Source organism: Mastigoproctus giganteus, chromosome 13 (genome assembly GCF_048544385.1).
Source record: "Mastigoproctus giganteus isolate SK-2022 chromosome 13, ASM4854438v1, whole genome shotgun sequence".
NCBI classification, from domain to species: Eukaryota; Metazoa; Arthropoda; class Arachnida; order Uropygi; family Thelyphonidae; genus Mastigoproctus; species Mastigoproctus giganteus.
In genome coordinates this window covers 86,428,529-86,451,439 of record NC_143587.1, presented here as the reverse complement: position 1 = coordinate 86,451,439, position 22,911 = coordinate 86,428,529, and the positions used below count along the sequence as shown (strand labels likewise).

The window sequence follows — 22,911 nt, the reverse complement described above, 5'->3', positions numbered from 1 at the left end:
TTGTAACCTAATTTTGTCACAAAGGATTTTTGTACCTCAAACTTTCAAGTTCATAATATGGCACATAAATATTCATCAATGATTTTTTTTTTTCTTGACAATACCTTATACACATTGTAAACAAAAATTATAATAATTGTATGTGTAGTAGCTAAATTAAAAAAAAAAAAAAAAGTTCATAAAAGTTCATTTGGAAGTTTCTGATTTTTTTAAATCCAAAATGGGCTGATATTACAGAGGTTATATCCAAACCACTTTAGAGAAGTCCATTAAAAAAAAACTGTAATGTGATAGCCAACAGAATTTTTAATTGAAAAAAATTGTTCAAGTCCTTATACTGTGAAAATAATACAGGGTGTTTTTAAAGTTCCTAATCCCATACAACTACATATCTCACTGGTTACATTTGCAAGAACAACATAATTTGATTGATGTGTTAGCCCAGTAAAAATCCCAACGTATTAAAAGAGATGCTAGAAGTGTGTCAATCTGTATTACACATTTCAGGGAATGTCAGCAATTAACATGGAGATGGCACCAAAATTGAAGTGTCTTGAATGGTGACATATCTACTTGGGTGAAATCATGCTTTGTCTGTAAGAATGTCTTAAGATTTCCATTCCTAATAGTACATAATGCTGGAACTACTTATAGTATGCAATGTGCTTTTCTTTGTCTGCTTCTTTCAGTCACAGAACAACTGAACTCTGTACAGATGAAGTTTCCATACCAGGCAACTTTTAGAAACTGAAATCTGAAGACTTTTAGAGTGATCTGGTTAAAACTGGAATGCTCCACAACCGCAACTTGGCAGTGTCTAAACAGCATTCCCAGGCTATTCTTCCAAATTATTACTACTCTGTGGAGGTAAATTATGCATGTCACTGTTGGAACATAATAACTGATGGAAGGAACAAAGAACTTTGTTCTTTGTTCCTTCCATCTGTTGTTAAGCGCCAAATTTACATGTTAACGAGATGATATTAGTATTAAGTCAGGCCAATAATGCAAGGCAAGGTAGTGAATTTCTACATCATCTAAAAAAAAGAATCAATCACAATTTCCCCATTTCTAAAAAATAATAATGATCCAATTTCAGTGATCAACAACATTCTGCCCAAAGGTGAACTTCACGAAATCCAATCTTCTTGCTTTCCAAAATTTTATATTTGTGCTCCACGTTCTCGTTTCACCTGCTGATGTGAAAATACCTACCTAATTTACTCTGCTTATTTCTTTAAGAACTTAAACAGCTCTATCAGGTAACCCCTGAGGTGTTGTTGTTATTTGGTTTTTAGGAGCATTAGCAACTAAGGCCATATTACTCTGTCCCTGAACCTTCTCTAGAGGTTATATCCTTTTCTAGGAAAGTTCTCTAGACCTCAATATAATATTCAAAATGAGGGCTCACCATCATTTCATAAAGAGGAATAACAACATCTATTTCCTTAATGGCAAATGTCCTATTGATCATGGTTAACACACCATGAGTCTTCCTGTCTGCCTGCAAAGACATTTTCATATCTCCTTGTGTTGTGACCTCTTAAATCTTTCCCACCCTAAACCACCTTTAATTCTGTGTTCCTTAGTCTGTATGTCATCATCCCCAGAGTTTCCCAGAATGAAAAACTTCTCATTTAGCAGGATTAAACTTCCTTTACCATCTTTCAGATCATATGTGTAACCAATCTAAGTCATTCCACAATAGCATTGAATAAAATCAGAAACAAGAGGGAGGACACATCAAAAACTTTATTAAAATTTAGATATGCAATATCAAAATTGTTTCCAGCATCTAAATGCTTTATGACTTCATCATAGTATGCAACCAGCTTTGTCAGGCAAGATATTCCATTTAAAATTCCATACTATAATCCCTTTAGGATTTCGTTCTTACCAAGATGTTTCTGTATTGCATCCTTAATCACTGATTCCATTATCTTGCCTACTACGTAAGTCAAATCCACTGGTCTATAAATTACTTATTTCCAACTTAACTGCTCCCTTACGAACAGGTGAAACATTTGCAGCTCTCCAGTTCAAAATAATCATCCCAGAGTCCTTTCTTTCTTAGTAGCAATCCTAAATGTATGCTGCATTTCCTTGCTGAATTCTTTAATATAGCTTGGTACACCCAAATCCACCTCAGAAGGCTTACTCTCTTTTCTCAATAGTTGCTTCTCAAAGAATATTACTAATTTTACTACGATCTGACTCTCTATCTTCCCCCCATTCTAAAAGCACTTTCAAATTGTAAAAGTGGATGCATATATTATTCCTGCAAGAGATATATACTACTGTATAGATTTGGCAATGTAAAAAAGACCCCATGTATCTTTAAAAACAATGTCCCCCCCGCCTCTACCTGGTGACTGGCGTAAATCAACGCACTGCATTTTAAGAAAATTACAAATTGCAAAGAATAGTGTTGTCGAAATTTGTTTTCTAGTCAAATACATCCTAAGCACTGCAAAATAAAATATCTTATTACTGAAATCATTAGTTATTTTTAGTGATCACTGGACTCCATAGAAAATTATAACATGGTGGCAAACAGTTTTTGACTGTAATTTTTTTTCCAGTCAAGTCATCTCTAAGTACTATAAAAAAAACAAAACATCTGACATTAAAATCAATACTTTTTATTATGACATTTTTATTATTTTTATTTTAACTCAATTTTGGTTTTTTAAATCAAAATTAAAAAAAAAAAAAAAAAAAAAAAATTCAACTTTACTGCACTCCATTTTTAGAAAAATTTAAACTGGACGCAAATAATGTCTATCAACCTTTTGCCACAAAAAAAAAAAAAAAAAACCCATAAATAATCAATGAGAACCAGTCATATGGATTATAACAGAATTCTGTGCAATCCTTAACATATCCAGTGAAACACTTGCCGAATTCTAGGCTGATGCTCCTGAAATATTTTCCTGTTGTTCAAATCCCTTCATAGTGCCTACAAAAAATGCTTGAAGTCATCACTTTATTGGATGACATATTTTTATATTTTAGATTTTGTATTTCAGCAGAAAATTTTCCCACCCAAAGTGACTACCTGACATTTAATGGATTGTTTATTACTACTAAGACAATCCAAATCCCATTTTTAAGAAATGGGTCTGGTTAAATTAATTCAATAATGGGTGACTTTTTGAGAAACCAACAAATTAGCACAATTTTTAAAGAATTTTACTACGATCTAAATCTTAAAAATTATTCATATATTGTATATGAATAATTATGGAAAACTTACACTTTTCTTATGTACCACTGTTAACAAATCAGGATATAAATGAGAAGGCTTGGGAAAAAAAAAAAAAAACATAAACCATAGGCTTAATTAGAGAATACACTTGATTTCTAGAAGTCAGTCACTTCTTTTTCACTAAAATAACATTTTCATTTAACCAATATTCTAAAAAAATAATAATAATAATAATATTTAATTTTACTTTTTTTTTCTCTCTCTTCTTCTTCTTCAAATAAAATGATTTTTGCTGTTTTCAGAAGTAAACTAGTGATATTTTCAGACTAAATGAAGGATGAAGAAACTTTCCCATCAAGGAAAAAGCAGATCATTAGGTAAACTTTAATTTAGAAATCATAAAATCTAAATTGTAATATACATACCTGTAGCATTATTGTTGGCCAAGCGTAACTCAGTTTTTATCCTTAACCTTTCAGAAGCTTCAGCAGCAAATAATTCAAGTTGCTTCTACAGAGAAATCAGGAGTTTATTAATGAAAATCAAGTTAAGTACATATACATTAGACAAAAAAAATTAAACTATAAAAAGGATCTTTATCAAATAGGTGTAGTTTGTAGGCTTAAAATAGTTTCATATTTTATATATACAAAATAAATATATATGTAAACATAGAAACAAATGCTTATGTGGTAACATGAACATAAATAGATGATTTTGAAATGCTGGGAAAACTACTGATTTAATGAAGTGCAATCAAAGAGTTTCTCAATTATATTTACACATACACACACATATATACATATATATATATATATATATATATATATATTATTCTTTAGTAATATGATAATTTATGTTGTATTTAACTTTTAATATACTTTTATAGTGGTTTTCCTTAAATTATTTCTAGATTTTTCTGTTGTCCCAGTAGCTGTTTTAGCAATGCCCGGGTACGAACAGAGTACATATTATTATTTTATCTTTCTATTGTGGTTTATTGTGTTTATTTTCTTAATTACGGGTGTTTTCTACTCATAGGTATTATGGTTAATACATTACTGGTCTTTAAGCTAGCCTAAACTCGGTTATCTTAAATATATATATATATATATATAAATATAAACCACTTGATGAAGAATAAAAGGGAAGCTGAAAGTACCTACACAGTAAAATAAAATCAATCATGCAGACAAAAAATGCATATAAACAATATGTAAACCAGAACTTACCGGAAACCAAAACTAAATGGAAAACAACATTGCTGTGTTTTTTAATGAAAAGAGCATGAAAGGTATTAGAACTTATAGTACTTGGCACCATGCATGGGCTGAAGGTTGAGAAGATAACTGTTAACTCATTGAAAGAAGATATTTGTTAAAATTAGAGTTGAATTTCTGTAGATTGTAAATTTCAGGAAATACGTAAAAAGAAAGGTTGTTCCAGAAAACGGAAGTTGAAGAAGTATATGAGGAAGAAGAAAAGTTGGTTTTGTGAGTTTGAAGTTGAACAATAAAAGGATTTTGACTAGCTGCAGCATGTGTTCGGAGTGATTTGGAGGAGAGCAGGAATTACAAAAGCCAATTTTCAGAAGAATAGTGCTCACAGAAGTAGTAGTAGTAATAGTGGCATGTGACACAAGAAAGCAAGCATATGAGCTTAACACGTTCGCTGCTGGTCATGAGGCAGCATGCTATCGTCAATAGCCCGGCACAGAAGGCGGAGACTATCGCCAGAAGCCGACTGTGTTTCCATAACGAAAAAGCTTAAAAATTGGTAATAAGGGATTGTTCGGTATACGATATCAATATTTTAAGTGTCGTATAAACAGTTTCCAAAAGATTTGGAGATTCATGCGCCAGCGCGTGATAGGCACTGGAGGTCAAATTTGGCTTTAAATGCTGAATCACGCGCTGGCGCGTGACACAAAAACATAATAATGTAGTTTGTAAATAATAAAACAAAAAACATGGTAACATTAAGAAATACGTTTTATTTCATACCGAACCACTACAATCTTATAATCTTTATAATCTTACACATAGATTATAAATTCTATGTGTAAGAATGTTACTTATGAATAATTTTCGCACAATCTAAGCAACAGCCGGGTGATCCTTCACAAACACTGCAGATATAGATTGTATCCTTGCGTTTCCCTTCAGAATAGCAATGTTTGCATTGCTTCCTCAATATCTTTCCACCTTTTCCTTCTTCCCGTGGTTTGAGCACATGTTCCAGTTCAGGTACATCATGCACAGTATGAGGGAGATCAGATGGCTGTTTCAATAAATATCTGATCACTGATAAACGGAAGTCATAAAGTTGCACCTTGTTATGTGAATATTTATTATAGATATGGTGTGCAATAATCATTATTAGTTGCAAAATATGCATAAATATTTTTGTAGGCCACCTAATGGTTTTCCTTTCGCAAGGATAATAGGCAAGCATTTGATCTTGCTTGTCAATGCCTGACATAAACCTATTATATTCAATTATAGGCAATGGTTTTGACTTCAGTTCGCCTCGTTTGTTCTGCATTTCCACCATATCATTTTGGTATTCTGTAGATATGTAACTGACATCTCTTCTGTCCTTCCCCTTAGCAATCATTACACCACGGGCACACCTTGATAAAGTTTTCCCTTTCTTCAGCTTTTTTGCTCGAACCTCTTTCAGAAATGTTTTCCTATTACTTCTGATTGTCCCAGTACAATGAGTTTGTCTGTCAGCGAGACACTTAGCGAGTTCAGAGCTATTGTAATAATTGTCCATAAATATGCTATGCCCAACATCTAACATCCCATCAAGTAAGTTCATGACGACTTTTTGTGCATGTCCTTTTCCACCAGAATCATCCAACATACCGGTATACACTTGAAATTTGATAACCATGCCAGTAGGCGTTGTGATCATATATAACTTGATGCCGTACTTATGGTGTTTGTTTTGAATGTACTGTCGAAAAACAAGCCTTCCATGCCACAATATCATAGACTCATCTAAGCTAATCTCACGTCCTGGATAATATATTTCTGACATTCGTGCATTGAACAGATTCACAATTTTTCGAATTTTATATAGGCGATCCCGTGGACATACCTCTTTCTTTTCTGGATTTTTTGCAAAATGCAAGGCCAGCAGTAATAATAAGAAACAATTCCTGCTCATGTTATCTGCGAACACATGTAATCCGAACAGCTTATCTGTTTTCCAATAATCTTGTATGCGGTTCAGTCGAATGGTTCCCATATGTAAAATTAATCCTAAAAATACCAGCATTTCATCTCTAGTGGTGTCCTTCCATGCATTTATTCGAGAATGTTCTTTATTTTCTTGGGGAAGAAGTATTTCATGAGCATAAACATTTGTTTGTGTAATTATTTCATCCAAGATATTGTCGGTAAATAAATGACGAAAGTAATCTATTGGATTATCACCTGGCACGGGTTGCAGCAAAGACTCGGATTTTGTGCTCACAGAAGTAGTAATGACGCAACATCGATGAAACGAAACTGTTTCATCGATGTTGCGTCATTTTCCCACATGACGTTTTCCAACTTATCGGGATCCTGCAGTGAAAGTGTAGCCTCTTCCACAATATCTTCTTCATCTACACTTTCCGAATCGTCCTTTGGAGGGATAAAATCGTCGTCATCGTCGTAACTGACGTCACTGGGATATACATCAGATAAATCCTCCAACATCTTTGCAATTTCTTCATCTGTAAGGGATTTTTTATATTGCGCTTTTCTTCTTTTTGGGCACGACTGGCCTGCTAAACTGTCATCTGCACAACTCATATTACAAAGCTTTTCCGCACGTCACGTAACAAAATATTCAACACCACATACAACTACATATAGTTTACACCCTTAAATTGACGCCGAAAAAAATATACACAGCAGAAACACAATGCCAACTGAAGTTGACAACTTCATACAAAAGTCTAATGAATCCCGCGCTTGCGCGTGATTGGCTACTGGGTAATGATGCCACATCCCGCGCCAGAGCGTGATTGGCTCTTCAATACTGCTGCAACATCACACGTTGGTGCGTGATCGGCAGCGAATGTGCTAAGCAGCATCAGTCAAAAAAAAAAAATTTTTTTTACACAATCATTCCCTCTAAATGTTTGCCCAGTTCCTCCTTAAATTTATTTAACCTATCAACTTCCACAATGACAGATGGAAGTTTGTTCCAGCAATATACCACCCACTAGTTAAAAGCAAATTTTCGCACATCTATTCTACATCTGTCTTTCCTCAATTTGAATTTATGTCCCCTTAGGCAAGTAATCTGAACAAGTGGAAGAATCCCATCAGAATTCAGCATGCTCAACCCATTCAAGGCCTTATACACCTCAACCAGATCACCTCGCAGGTGCCTAGTCTCCAGCTGCTGCAATTTGCAGAACTTAAGCCTCTCTTGATAAGGATCCCTTCATTCCCCTCACCAATCTTGTTGTTTTTTTTTTTTTTTTTTGATTTAGTAGTTGTTGGCGCATCGGCTTCTGTGGCCATATTGCACCTCCCAAGGTTTTTGCAGTACTTTGATCCAAGCCCGAGGCGGGAATCGAACCCGCGACCTTTGGGTTGCCGGGCAGGTACTTTACCCACTCGGCTAGCCCGGTCGGCCAATCTTGTTGTCCTTCTCTGTACACGCTCAAGCAAATCTACATCCTTCCTAAAATGAGGTCTCCATACCTGTACGCAGTACTCAAGGCGTGGCCTGACCATTGCCTTATACAGAGGGACGATCACCTCCTTTTCCCTGCTAGCAAAATTCCTGTATATCATTGACAAAACCTCATGACCTGCCCTGGCAGCCTTGTCTGCATTGCTCAGAAAACTTCATATCTGACTGCACAATTACTTCCAGGTCTTTTTCATTTTTCTACCACCTTAAGTGTAGTCCCACACAGTTGGTACATTCCTCTGGGGTTACTTCTACTCATATGCAGTACTTTGCATTTGTCAATGTTAAACTTCAGTTCCCACTTCTCAGCCCATCTTCCCAAATTTTCTAGATCCTCTTGCAGTAGCACACTACCATTACTGTCGTTAACAACCCTGCCAACCTTTGTATCATCCAGCAGAAACAGAACATCTATGAGAAAGAGTGGAAAACCTTTGTTAAAGATGAATCATTAATTAACCCTTCTTTGAATGGAGCCTGAAAGAGGTTTCGGGAGCAACAACCCAGATGTGGAAACAAAATTGCATGGTAGGGTAAATTTGAGATTTGTACAGAATGAGTAGCTGTTTGAAAGAAAAGTAATGCTGAGACCAAAAGGGAAACCCCAACTTTTTAGATGCAGAGGAAGTAATATTTGTGATGCATTTATGCCAAGAGATTAGAAGTCAGTGAAATCTCTAAAAGAGATATGTAGTCTTGTCTAGAAATCTGAATGTCATTGAAGATAGATAAGCATAGGAGAAGAAGAATCCTTTTTTTTTTTTTTTTTTTTTTTTGGCAAGATGTATAAGACAAGACTGAGTTTTAGAAGGATAGAAATCAACTAAGTTACCTTTCCCCACTGGAGATCAGCATTTAAGGAATTGGTAGTGGATATTCAAGAAGTTGAAGCTGTTTGTGAAGGGTTTCTCAAACTGGAAGGTGGAATGCAATGTGCTATCATCAGCAAAACTATTGAGAGGATTTCCCGTCAGTGGAAGGGAGTCATTAATATACAAGAAAAAAAGAGTGGGAGAAAGAACTGAACCTTGAAGAACATCAGCATTAGTGAAGAAGTCAGAAGACAGAGAACCATCTACCATCACCTCTAGTGAGCAGTCAGAGAGAAAGCTGGATACATAATTACAAAAAAACAATTGGTAAACCATAAGATGGAAGCTTATTTAGAAGACTTTTATGCTTAAACACAATCAAAAGCCCTTGAAGTGTCAAGAGCAACTGCTTGAGTTTCACCAAACTTTTCCATTGAATTTGTTCATAGATGGGTAATATAAGCCAGTGCATCACCAGTAGATTGACACTGGCAGGTTTTTTTGTTTTTTTTTTGTTAGTTGTTGTCACATTGGCTTCTGTGGCCATAATGCACCTCCCAAAGTTTTTGCACTACTCTGATCCCGCAACCTTTGAGTTGCCAGGCAGGCACTTTACCCACCTGGCTAGTCTGGTCAGCCACTGGCAGGTGATCACTGATCAGATGGAAGGTTTCTAGATAGTCTAGGACAATGGTGTCCAACCTACGGCCCGCGCAGAAAGAACTAAAACAGCATCGATCGCCACTGCGTGTACAGGTATGCAAGTGTCCAGCTTGACTGTGTCAAACAGGTACACGTGGTTCAGGGCAGTCATATGTACACTAAATACAGTTATGTATTTTGATATAGCTTGTTCATTGCATTGAATTAATTATTAATCTGTATTGAATTAAAAAAAAAAAAATCATTCTTAAAAATGTTCCGAAAGGGGAAAATCGATTTGGAGTGTCGTGTTTTTGATCTAAGGTGGACTGAAGACTATTTCTTCATTCATTACCATGAAAGAGCAGTGTGTTTTGTGTGTCAGGAGACTGTGTGAGTTTTTAAAGAATGTAATTTAAAATGACACTGATTCCAATCATAAATCTTATGATCAACATAAAGGAGTGCTGCAAAAAGAAAAGTGATCAAAGTTACAAAATGAATTAAGAAACCAACAAAACATACTGAAACCGTAACAGTCAAGAAATTTATCTGCTGTATGTGCCAGTTATCAAGTTGCACATTTGATCGCTTTTGAAAGTAAACCATTCAACGATGGTGAACTTGTTAAGCATTGTTTGTTAAAAGTTGTGGAAGAATTTGTCCAGAGAAACGAACAATGATACAAGATATTAGTTTGTCTCGACAAACAATTATGCGAAGATTAGAAGATATTGGAAAGAATTTGTTCGAACAACTTTTGGAAAACATAAAACAAATGAAATATTTTAGTGAGGCACTGGATGACAATACTGATGTAAATGACACAGCCCAACTCCTCATCTTCATACGTGGAATTAATGATAATTTTGTACCAGCTGAAGATTTAGCTGATCTACAGATTATGCATGGAACAACTACAGGTGAAAATCTTTTCGAAAATTTTCGCCAATCTATCGAAAAGTTAGGATTAAATATTAAAAACCTGGTAGGAGCCACAACTGCCAGTGCAAAAAATATAATTGGTAAAAACATTGGGCTTATCGATAGAATTAACCAAGAAAATGATAGATATTGGAGCTGAAACTCTGATTGGAATTCAATGCATTGTGCACCAAGAAGCTCTTTATGGGAAAGTATTGGATCTCCAACACATTATGAATGTGGTTATTTCAACTGTAAATTTTACAAGATCACATGGCCTTAATGTGGCTGTTGAAACATCGCCAAATGTTTCAACACAGAAAAAGGGAAACCAATAAAACAACTATCAATATGGCTGTTTGATCTTGCAATTCATACATACATTTCTAGTCATTTAAATGCTCTTAATTTAAAACTACAAAGCAAAGAAAAGTTGGTCTGATTTGTTTGGTGACATCAAATCATATCAGAATAAGTTGTTATTATTTAAATCCCTGTTGAGCAGGACAATTTATTTAATTTTGAATGTCGCACTGAGCTAAGGGAGAAATACATTTCCAAAGAATCATTGCCTTTCATTATTACAATTTACTTTTTGACAAGTTTGAAGTCAATTTTCTGATATAAAAACCCATGAAAAAACAAGCTTTTGTTTGAGAACCCATTTATTTCCATGGCTGAAAACTACAATCCCAGATTGCAACTTGAAATTATTCAAGCCAAAATATGATACAAAAATAAGTATATAGACTGAAAAAATAAACTATTTGAATTCTAAAAGGCTTTCCCAACTGAATATTTTCTGCTAATAAAATAAAATGCCATGAAAATGGCTACTTTGATCAGATCAATGTATGTTTGCAAGAAGATTTTTTTCACTCGTAAAATCAAATAAATATTTAAAAAGAAACAGAATAACAGATGAGTATCATTTTTTTTTTTATAAAAACTCCAAACGCGAGAGGTATTAGAACCTATAGTACTTAGTACCGTGCATGGGTTGGAGGTTGAGAAAATGAAAGAAGATATTTATTGACTTGAACTTCTGTAGACTATAATTTTCAGGAAATATGGATGAAGGAAGGTTGTTCCAGAAAACGGCAGTTGAATGAATAAATGAGGAAGATGAAAAGTTGGTTCTGTGAGTTTGAAGTTGGACAGTAAATGGGTTGGCTGGTGGCAGCACGTGTTCAGACTGTTTTGAAAGAGAGCAGGAATTATAGAAGCCAATTCAGAAGAACAGTGCCCATGGAAGTATCTGTAGAAAAGGCATGCAGCAGAAACAGTACATCTATGAGATAGCGAGTGGAGAGACTCTGCTAGAGATCAGTCATTAATTAACCTGCCCTCTTTTGAATGGAATCTAGAAGCCTGAGAGAGGTTTTGGGGGCACCGCCCCAGATGTGGGAACAATATTTCATGGCAGGGCGGATTTGCAATTTGTACAGAGTGAACAGCTGTTTGGAAGAAAAGTAACACAGAGAGCGAAAGAGAAAACCAAGTTTTTTAGATGCAGAGGAAGCAATATTTGTAATGTGCTTCTGCTAAGAGGGATTAGAAGTCAGGGTAATCCCCAAAAGAGATATATCATCTTGCCTAGAAATCGGAGTGTCACCAAAGATAAGCATAGGAGCAGAAGAATCCTTTTTGTGAGATATAAGACAGGACTGAGTTTTAAAAGGATTGAAATCAAATAAGTTGTCTTTGCCCCACTGGAGAATTACCTGGAGATCGACATTTAAGGAATTGATTGCAGATATTCGAGAAGTTGAAGCTGATTGAGCAGGGCAAGGTTTCTCAAACTGGAATGTAATGTGCTATCATCAGCAAAACTATGGATAGGATTTCTGATCAATGAAAGAAGGTCATTAATATACAAGAGGAAAAGAGTGGGAGAAAGAACTGAATCTTGGGGAACACCACCATTAGTAGTGAAATTAGAAGACAGAGAGTCATCACCCTCCGTGTGCAGTCAGAGAGAAAACTGGATAACCAATTACAAAGAACAGTTGGCAAAAACCATAAGATGGAAGCTTGTTTAGAAGAGCTTTATGACAAACAAGATCGAAAGCCTTTGCGATGTCAAGGGCAACTGCTTGTGTTTTACCAAACTTTTCCATTGAATTTGTCCATAAATTGGCAACAGAGGCCAGAATATCACCTGTGGATCGACAATGACGGAATCCATACTGGCGATCGTTGATCAGACGGAAGGTTTCTAGGTAGTTTAAGAGTTGGCGGTTAATTGATTTCTCCATTACTTTAGAAAGAGTAGAAGTAATTTGATGGGAGGGATTTGTCCAGCCTTTTTAGGAACTGGCTGGATATGAGCAAATTTCCAAGCAGAAGGAAAAAACACCTTTACAATAAGAAAGTGAATAAAGGTGGCATAGAACAGGAGTAAGATCAGGAATGCAGGTTTTGAGAACAAGTGGAGAAATACCATCAGGACACAATCTTCATTATGTACTGAGATTGGCTTCACAAATCTGCAACCAAATTTTGAACAATTATTTAAAAATATCCAGTCTCAATCATTTCATTAAATGTTATTGTGTATTGTACTTAATAAAATTTTTGAATATTTCAATTTTAGGTTTATCATTATATTTATTTATTCACTCTAATACTGAAAAGTAGTGATCCTTTTCAGATTGTAAATTTTCTAAAATGAGCATTTAAAAGCAAAAGTAAAGTATTTTTTTTTTAAAACAAAAGTGATGTATTTCAAACAGAAACAAAAGTCAAGTATTTAAAAAAAAATACAAGCAAAAGTCAGTCATATTTTTATAATTTTAATAAAATCTAAAAAATAAATCACTGACATATCTGTTGCACATAAAAGTGCTGGGAATTTGCATTTTTTTTTATATATAGTTTGAAAAGAAAAAATGAAAAAAAAAAAAAAAACTTTTACGAGTAACATGATATAGAAAATGTGAAATTTTTTTCTCAAATCACTCTGTGCGGCCTGTGAAACATATCTAACTTTGAATATGGCCCCCGTACGGGAAAAGGTTGGACACCACTAGTATAGGAGATGGTAGTTTATGGATTTCTGAGTGGTGCTAATGTGCAGTGTACGACTAAAAAAGCAGCTCGCAGTCAGGAAATAACAGTTCTTGAAGAAGTTTTATAAACAACACTTCAATAAAATTCAGTTAATTAGAACCCTTGAGTAGGCACTCCTTTTCCTATAACACTGCTGAGCAGGAAGATATATAAAGTGTATATTTCTATATATGCAAGAAATTGTGCATGTGACCATAGTGTTTTACAGCCCTGGAGACAGGAAGCCTGTGCCAGTACAAAAAAGCTTCAGAAAATTAACAGAGATGAATATTATTACTTGGCATGAAAAATAACATTTAAACTTTCAAAGTTCCTCCTTGTCATGAACTGGAAATACCTTGTAGCATTCCCAGCTTGGCTGGCAATTCTGCAAGTTATCTTATATTAGTTAAAAATCAATTTTTATTGGTGAATTTAGAGAACACACACATTTGATGGCAAGGAATGTGAATTACAGTTGATTGGGCACTGAAGAGCATTAATTTTTTTTTTTTTTTTTTTGATGGGGACCTCTCGTGCACACAAACACCTGCTAATGGGTAACTTCTCACAAGGCATTTGAAATGATAGTGCTATTCCAGAAGAACTGAGTGCAATTCTGGGGAAGGGTTTAAAAATATACAGAACATTACAGCAAGCAAGCACTAAATGAACTGCACTGGAGGCAACTTTTTCCTAATCTTGTGGCACACTTAAGAAGGTCAAGGCAGGCCAAGTGTTGGAGCACATAGTTTAGAAATCACTGCAGTGTATACTCTCACAATGTATTAATTGCTAACATATATACAGTTACTGGTTGGTGCTACATAAGCTTGCTTCCTTGCATAATTTTGCAAATACTAATATTGAGTTAAAGTGTGGAGACTATCTAAAAAACAGTATCAGACTTCTTGCAAAGGTTCAAAGATGGGTAATGGGCATCCACATAAGAAAAAACTTCAAATATGTTGGCTAAAGAGCACAGTAACCTTAGAAGGAATTTGACTGAGGTCTATAAAGCTCTAAGAGGGAACAGCAAAATGAATGAAGCTGAAATTTTCGTGATCAGGAATGACACTAGAACTAGGGGCCATAAATTCGAAATATGTGGAAATTCAAATTATGTTGTTTAGACTGGATTGGACACAGTTTTATTTTAACCAGTGTTATTAAATGTTAAATACTGGAATAGGTTACCTCTGTGGGTACTTGGTGCTGACAGCATGGAGAAATCCAAAAGTTAGTTACACTAGTGTCTACATGAAGGAAACACATAATGTAGTTTTAGTTTTTTTTTTTTACTTTTTTGGCTGATGCAGCAAAAGTCTGGCCCATATAGACTAATATGAATAAACTGAGAATTTTAGTTATTAGTAGTTACAAAACGATTGAGCAGGAAAAAAAAAAATATTCACATGAATGCATTATAGTTTTTTTTTTTTTTTTTTTTCATTATTCCTTTGGAATTAATAAAGTACATTACCTGAATAACCACAATGCTCCACGACTGGTAACAGTAGGAAGCGGAAAAAGTATTTCAGTGAGATATTCTCTATCGTGAACTTTGTTACAAACTTCTAATGGTTAGTGTATGGAAATACACATAGTTTAAGACTTGTGGAAAAGTATTGCTTGTAGAAATGTTATATTTTGTTGTCAAAGTGCGTGCATAACAGCCGATGACTGAACTGGTTTTCACTTCTGTCATCAAAAAACAAGAAGGCACTATTACAGTGGGTTAGGAACACTAACATTAAACAATGCAGGATTGGAAAATCATTGTCTAATGTGAATGATTGTTTTTTGTTTGTTTGGGGATTTATTAGGTGCATCAGCATCTGTGGCCATAGTGTGAATGAATCCGTTGTTTTATGCTGATGGGATGACAGAATATGTCTAAAACAGCATGAGACCATGGACCCATATTGCCTGGTTTTGCAATGCAAGCTAGTAGTGGTGTGGGGAGCATTTTTGTGGTGCACATTGGGCTCCTTGGGACTAGCAGAGCAACAGTTGGATACTACAGATTATCTGGAAACTGTTTCTGAACAGGCGCATCCCTTCATAGCTGCAGTATATCTATCTGCTAATAGGTTCTTTCAACAGGACAATGCACCACATCACAAGGTCAGAATTGCACAGAACTGATTCCAGGAACATGAGAGCAAATTCAGATAATTATAATAGTAATATTGTAATTGTAAATTGGTAATTGTACTTGTATTATTGGTATTGTAATATTCTAAAATAATCAAATTTATAAATTCTTCTATTTTTTTCTGTTCCCCCAACAGCTGGGTCTGATGATGGGTATTGGTAAGATACCCGAAACGTCATCTTAATGTATAGTGATGTAGGCAAACAGTCTAATAAACTATATAAATTTTCGCATGGCATAAGAGTGGTTTTAATTTAATAACAACCTTATCTAGGATAATTCTGTCAGTGGATTTCTATGTCTATGAGGAATTGTGAAAATTCCAAGCATGATTTTGGACAATTTGTTATATTTCAAGCCTCCTTGTTGTCAATTAATACATTGATTCTTTCTCTTTTCATAATAGCATCGGCGAAAGTTCTCATCACTTTCACTATGAGATGTTTCCAGAAGATCTCAATAATACTGAGAAGTACTGGAAATTTTTTTTTTTTTTTTTTTTTATTGATTCACAGCAATTTGCTTCAAAAAATTTTTATCTCTGAATAGTGGTATCAGATGATGTTTTGCCTCTCCAAATACAATCATATTTTTAAAGTTAAATAATATTTGAACTTATGCTTCCAAAACTGAGTTGGCAACTTATTATTTATGAATTATGTTTGGAGTTAGCAGACTTTCAACTACCATAAGAAAACATGTTGTGGCCTTAAGAATTCACAATAGAAAGTCAGCTGGCTATCAAACTAAGTTCACAATTTACCAAATTTATTCAAATATTAATTCATCTCTTAATGGTTGCTAGTTATTGCATCCTACTAATTTAATAATAAAAATAACAAGAACTTTTTAGGTGTAACTCAACAAAAAAGCTCTTGCTATTTTTAATATCAAATTTATTCATAAAGTCATACAAAATTCGCAGGTGGTAGATGGCTTTCATCAACCGGTGAAATACCACCACTTTGCTTATTGGAGGCTTGAAGTGGTGAAACCCATGTTTAGTCTCTAGAGCAAAGTTTCCGGCATCCCCCTCCCCCCCACACTTCTCCTTCAACCCTAACCCAAGCACGGTACTAAGTACTATAGGTTCTAATACCTCTCGTGTTTGGGGTTCACATAAAAAAAAAAAAAAAAGTTCTGCATCTTCATTGGATCATATCAGCAGACAAATCAACTCGATGGTAAAATTTTGGAAGATATTTTTTTTTTTTTTTTTACCACAGGTATGAAATAAATGCTGTAAAATTTTCTGTCGATGTTGTGGTGTAATACAGAGTACTTTGTCATCCATCAGCCTGTCTTGATATGCATGACCTACTTTGTCTCTGTACTCATTTCAAATTGATCTTTTATAATTGTGAATGACAAGGAAGAAAGGAAGATGGCCTTCCCTAATTTACTGATAGGGAAAGGAAGTGTTTTTGCTCATATTTCTAGATTCTATATGAAATGCAGTGAGAACTTACTATCCTTTTTTAATTAAAAATATTTAATAATATTAGTTTATATTAATTAATTTTTATTATTTACATTTTTTAATTTTTATTACTTTCTAAATTGAGTGAGGATATCTAAGTAGATAGAATGTTGTGTGTTGAAATGGAAATGAAAAATTTGCTTTTTTAATGACTAACTGAACAATTATGACATTCTCAGATGTTTATCATATATTTGCTAATAAAAATAAGAATTCACAGCTTTTTTTTTTTAAATTTGATTTTAGCATAGTTTCACTAATTTTTTCATAAAAATCAGTAAACTACACTGTCATAAACTCAGAGGGTTGACAGCTATTTCAAATGTGTTCAAAATAAACACCTGAAAATATGATTTATGCATTTTAAGCCAAACACGATCTCCAGAGCAATCATTTTCATCAATGAAAAGAATAACAGGAATGCTCACTTTAGAAACACTTTTAGTGAGATCCAGAAAAATTGAAATTTTGGAAAGTATATGTGGCAATAACACCCAAACAATTCTCTTTGAATAATGCAATCTAATGAATATTTATATACATGAAACAAAAATAAATAACTAGTAATATATGGTAATCCTTACCTTTTCAGCTTCTTGCTGTATATCATCATCTGTATCCTAAAAACATAACCCTCATTTAAATGTTCATGCTGTCATATTCAAAAATTATTTATTTTAATATATATTGCTATATGAAATGTACATCAAAATATAATTTGAAACATTCTCTAAGACAGCAAATGTATCTGTTCCTTTCATCTGTTACTTTATATAGCATTTCAAAAACTTTTATTTTTTTTTAGGCGTTGACTTGCCTTTCTTATTTTCCAGGAAACAATTTCATAACAATTAATTTACTTAAATATATTTTGTGTAAATATACATGTCTGTATTGGTATCCATAAGATACTGATACAGACATGAACTTCCCAAATCCAGCAGCTTTGGGACCTGATCCTTGCCAGATCTTGGAAATTTTATGGATTTAGGGGATCATATCATAGCCATAAAAAAAAAAAAAACTGCAAAAAAATGTTGAATTTTTGTACTTCAGCTTATTGTGTATAATAATGTACAAATGTTGCCTATTTTTTCAAGAGAAAGGTAATTTACAGCACATGGAAAAGTACAGTAAATATTACACAGTAAAATAAATACAGGGTGTTCACAAACCTACATTTACAAAACTAAAATTTTATTGCGCAAATAGGGTACATTACACAAACCTAAAACTTTATACAGGTAATAGAGGGTACCCCTTCAAGTTTTAATTAGAGGTTTTCAATATTTAGTAACTCTGAAGGTAACTCTTTAATCTAATTTCTCCAATATTTGACACAATGTATATCCCTGTCAACATGGCCAATTACTTCAAAAATTCATTGTCAAATTCCATAATGGTTTCTGGTATAAGTGGCTATTTAGGAATCCCCAGAGAGTAAAAACTAAAGGAGTCATATCAGGAGATTGTGGGTGCCACAAAATCAGTTCTCCCCTTTCGGTTCACTTCCAAGGAAACACTGTGTTCAGGTATGATGAAACTACTTTGTGGTAATGTGGTGGAGCAGTCTTGTTGAAAAATCAAGTTGTCATCATCCTGCATTTGGGGCATACAGAAATCTGCAACATGTCTAGGTACTTGATGTAGTAGTAGTAGTAGAAATAATGGAGGCATATGATGCAAGAAAGCAAGCATATGAGCTTATGAAGCATCAGCCAAAAAAAAAATCAACTTACAACGACAGATAGAAGTTTGTTTCAGCAATCAACCACCTACTGGCTAAAGGCAAATTTCTGCACATCTCTTCTACAACTGTCTTTTCTCAATTTGAATTTATGCCCCCTCAGGTTCGTAATTTGAACACGCGGAAAAATCCCACCACAATTCAGCGTCCTCAACGCATTCAAGGCCTTATACACATCAATCAGATCACCTCACAGGTGCCAAGTCTTCAGCCGCTGCAATTTGCAGAACTTAAGCCTTTATTGGTAAGAGGACCCCTTCGTTCCCCTCACCAATCTTGTTGCCCTTCTCTGTGCACACTCAAGCAATGCTACAACCTTCCTAAAATGAGGCCCGCAGACCTGTACTCAAGGCTGACCTGACCATTTTTTTTTTTTTTTTTTTTTATGTAAACCCCAACCACGAGAGGTATTAGAACCTATAGTACTTAGTTCCGTGCTTGGATTGGAGGTTCAGAAGACGAAAGAAGATATTTGTTGACATTGGGCTTGTACTTGTGTAGACTGTAATTTTCAGGAAATACGTATGAAGGAAGGTTGTTCCAGAAAACGGCAGCTGAATGAATAAACAAGGAAGATGAAAAGTTGGTTCTGTGGGTTTGATGTTGGACAGTAAATGGATGTTGGCTGGTGGCCGCACGTGTTTGGACTGTTTTGAAAGAGAGAGCGGGAATTATAGAAGCCAATTCAGAAGAACAGTGCCCATGGAAGTATCTGTAAAAGAGGCATGCAGCAGAAACAGTAAGTCTATGACACAGCGAGTGGAGAGACTCTGTTAGAGATGAATCATTAAATAACCTAACTGCCCTCTTCTGAATGGAATCAAGAAGCCTGAGAGAGGTTTTGGGGGCACCACCCCAGATGTGGGAACAATATTCCATGGTAGGGCGTATTTGCGATTTATACAGAGTGAGAAGCTGTTTGGAAGAAAAGTAACGCTGAGACCGAAAGAGAAAACCAAGTTTTTTAGATGCAGAGGAAGCAATACTTGTAATGTGCTTGTGTCAAGAGAGAGAGATAAGAAGTCAGGGTAATCCCCAAAAGAGATATATCATTTTGCCTAGAAATCGGAGTGTCACTAAAGATAAGCATAGGAGCAGAAGAATCCTTTTTGCGAGATATAAGACAAGACTGAGTTTTAGAAGGGTTGAAATCAACTAAGTTGACTTTGCCCCACTGTAGAATTACCTGAAGTTCAGCATTTAAGGAATTGGAGCAGATTTTCGAGAAGTTGAAGCTGATTGAACAGGGTTATTTGTTATTGTTGTTATTTGGTTTTTAGGAGCATTAGCAACTAAGGCATATTGCTCCGGGATATGCGGTGGTCATTCATTGACCTTTCCGCGTCCTTCGTATTTGGTGGTGACGGGCTCGAACCCCGGTCTAATCAAGAAGCGTGTGCTACGCACTGCTGCTCCTTCCCACCTAGCTACGGAGGCGCCCTCTGATTGAACAGGGCAAGGTTTCTCAAAATGGAAAGTTGAATGCAGTGTACTATCATCGGCAAAACTATGGATAGGATTTCCAGCCAATGGAAGGTCATTAATATACAAGAGGAAAAAAAGTGGGGGAAAGAACTGAACCTTGGGGGACACCTGCATTAGTGGAATAGTTAGAAGACAAAGAGCCATCTACCATCACCCTCAGTGAGCGATCAGAGAGAAAACTGGATAACCAATTACTAAAAACAGTTTGCAAACCATAAGATGGAAGCTTGTTTAGAAGACTTTTATGCCAAACACGATTGAATGCCTTTGAGATGTCAAGAGCAACTACTTGTGTTTCACCGAACCTTTCCATTGAATTAGTCCATAAATGGGTAACATAAGCCAGAATATTACCAGTGGATCAACACTGACGGAATCCACACTGGCAATCGTTGATCAGACGGAAGGTTTCTAGGTAGTTTAAGAGTTGGTGGTTAATTGATTTCTCCATTACTTTAGAAAGAGTAGAAGTAATTGCAATGGGACGATAATTGGATGGGAGGGATTTGTCACCCTTTTTAGGAACTGGCTGGATATGAGCAAATTTCCAAGCAGAAGGAAAAACACCTTTGGAATAAGAAAGTGAAAAAAGGCGGCAAAGAATAGGAGTAAGTTCAGGAGCACAGGTTTTGAGAACAAGTGGAGAAATACCATCGGGACCTGGAGCTTTCTTAGCATCAATATTCATCAAAATCCTTCTGACATCCTTTTAACGGAAGACAACAGGAAGCATTAAATGGAGCATGTTGGGAATAGTGGGAGGTGTTTTACCAAGATCATTAATATATGAGTTGGAAAAAAAATGGGATGCTAACAGGTCAGCTTTATCCTTGGCTGAAGTGACAACAGAACCATCTGGTTTGGATAGAGGTGGGAGCAGAGATGGGCAAAAGTTGGAGCCAATAGCTTTGGCAAGGGACCAGAATGCTCGGCTACCATTAGGGCAAGAAGCAAGTTTTCTACTCTTAGCCTGTTCAAACTCTAGTTTGTACTGATTAATAACTGCTTTACAATTGTTTGGGGCTTTGGGGTAGGCAGAAAATGAAACTGAAGAATTAGAAACAAGCCAATTACGATATGCAACATTCTTCTCTTGAACTGCCTTAGCACATTTATTGGAAAACCAAGGTTTAGATAAAGGACGAGATTTTAAAGTGGAGTGTGGGATAAAGCATTCCATTCCTGCAAGAATAATTTCACTGACACGATCTGAGCAAACGTGGACATCAGAAGTTTTGAAACAGTAATCCGACCAAGGCCGATCAAGCTTGCAGGTCATCCCATTTTGCATTCTTGTAATGCCAAACAACACGAGGTTGGGAATAGCCATAAGATAAAGGCTCCATTGGAGAAGAGACAATCACCAAGTTGTGATCTGAAGTGCCTAAAGGACTTCTCACTTTGACCGTGTACTTAGAAGGGTTGTTTGTGAGAGAAAGGTCAAGCGTATTGGCTGTATGATTAGGATTGTCCAGTATTCTTGTAGGTAAATGAACAATCTGTGCAAGGTCATTAGTAATTGCAAAAGCCTCAGCATCTCGACCAGCTGGGTCGGTGTGACTAGAAAACTGAAGCCAGCTGGAGTTGCGAACATTAAAATCACCAAGGAAAATTACCTCACTGTTAGGAAAGTTGGACTGGAGGAAGTCAAAAAGCCCCAAGTGATTAGTGGAGTTGGGAGAACGGTAGAGACAACAGATGAATTTTACACAATGAGGTAGAGAGATTTTAAGCCAGAGAAGATCAAAGAGAGCAGATACCAAATTGCCAACTCTCTGACAGGGAATATGCACAAGTACCACCTTTGAGGCGAAAGGATTCATACAGCGAATAATTTGGGCATCTGAGATGAGCAGTATTTGAATCAACTGATAATTGAGATTCTGTCAGAAAAAGTACATGGGGTTTGGCAGACTGCAAGTGGAAATGGACATCGTTAAGATTAGAATTGAGACCACGTAAATTTGTGAAATGAATTAGGAAGTGCTTGGGAGGTTTGATCTTTTCGCAGATAAGCTGCCTTATACAAAGGGATAATCACCTCCTTTTCCCTACTAGCAAAATTCCTGTATTTCGTTAACAATACCCCATGGCCTGCTCTGGTAGCCTGTCTTCATTGCTCAGAAAACTTCAATTCTGACTCTACAATTACTCCCAAATCTTCTTTGGCAGGGCAGTAAAATTTAAAAGAGTTAAATTAATAGTAACTGCCTCAGCCAAATGGTCAAGACTGTGAGTGCAGTGGCACGTGCTCTTTGAGTGGACTGGGGTTCAAGCTCGTAACTGCTAAATACAATTAACTTTTGTATGATTTACTGGAAACTCCACTGAACTGATGGTCATGCCTGCGTATAAACAAGAACATCTTTTTCATTTTCTACCACCCTAAGTGTAGTCCACACAGTTGGTATGTTTCACTGGGGTTACTTCTACCCATATGCTGTACTTTGCATTTGTCAATGTTAAACCTCAGTTGCCACTTCTCAGTCCATCTGCCCAAATTTTCTAAATCTAGATAGTAGAAATCAGGGCTCTGAGCTGACCAGTCCAATTTTTTGATGCTTATGTCCGCAAACCACTCTGTCACAATCCAACCAGCTAGAGATGGAGCATTTTTTTGCTGTATGGGCCTTCTTTGACATGCTGCCATAATGCAAGTAACTCATTATTGTCCAGGACACCCATGTACACTCAGCATGCATC

The 22,911-nt window shown here is 35.6% G+C and overlaps 1 protein-coding gene across 5 annotated transcripts in view; it reads right to left on the bottom strand.

Annotated features, from left to right (window-relative positions):
• Upf2 (UPF2 regulator of nonsense mediated mRNA decay) overlaps window positions 1-22,911 on the bottom strand; it is a 695,457-nt gene that overhangs the window by 572,102 nt on the left and 100,444 nt on the right. For all 5 annotated transcript variants that reach the window (XR_016547840.1, XR_016547841.1, XM_090387842.1 and 2 more), the window contains exons 5-6: window positions 17,561-17,596; window positions 3,634-3,718 (exon numbers count right to left, since the gene is read on the bottom strand). Coding sequence is in view for 3 of the 5 variants with exons in the window: in XM_090387842.1 (XP_090243968.1) it covers window positions 3,634-3,718; window positions 17,561-17,596 (121 nt within the window). In the remaining 2 variants the exon portion in view is untranslated. The remainder of the gene's footprint in view (window positions 1-3,633; window positions 3,719-17,560; window positions 17,597-22,911) is intronic.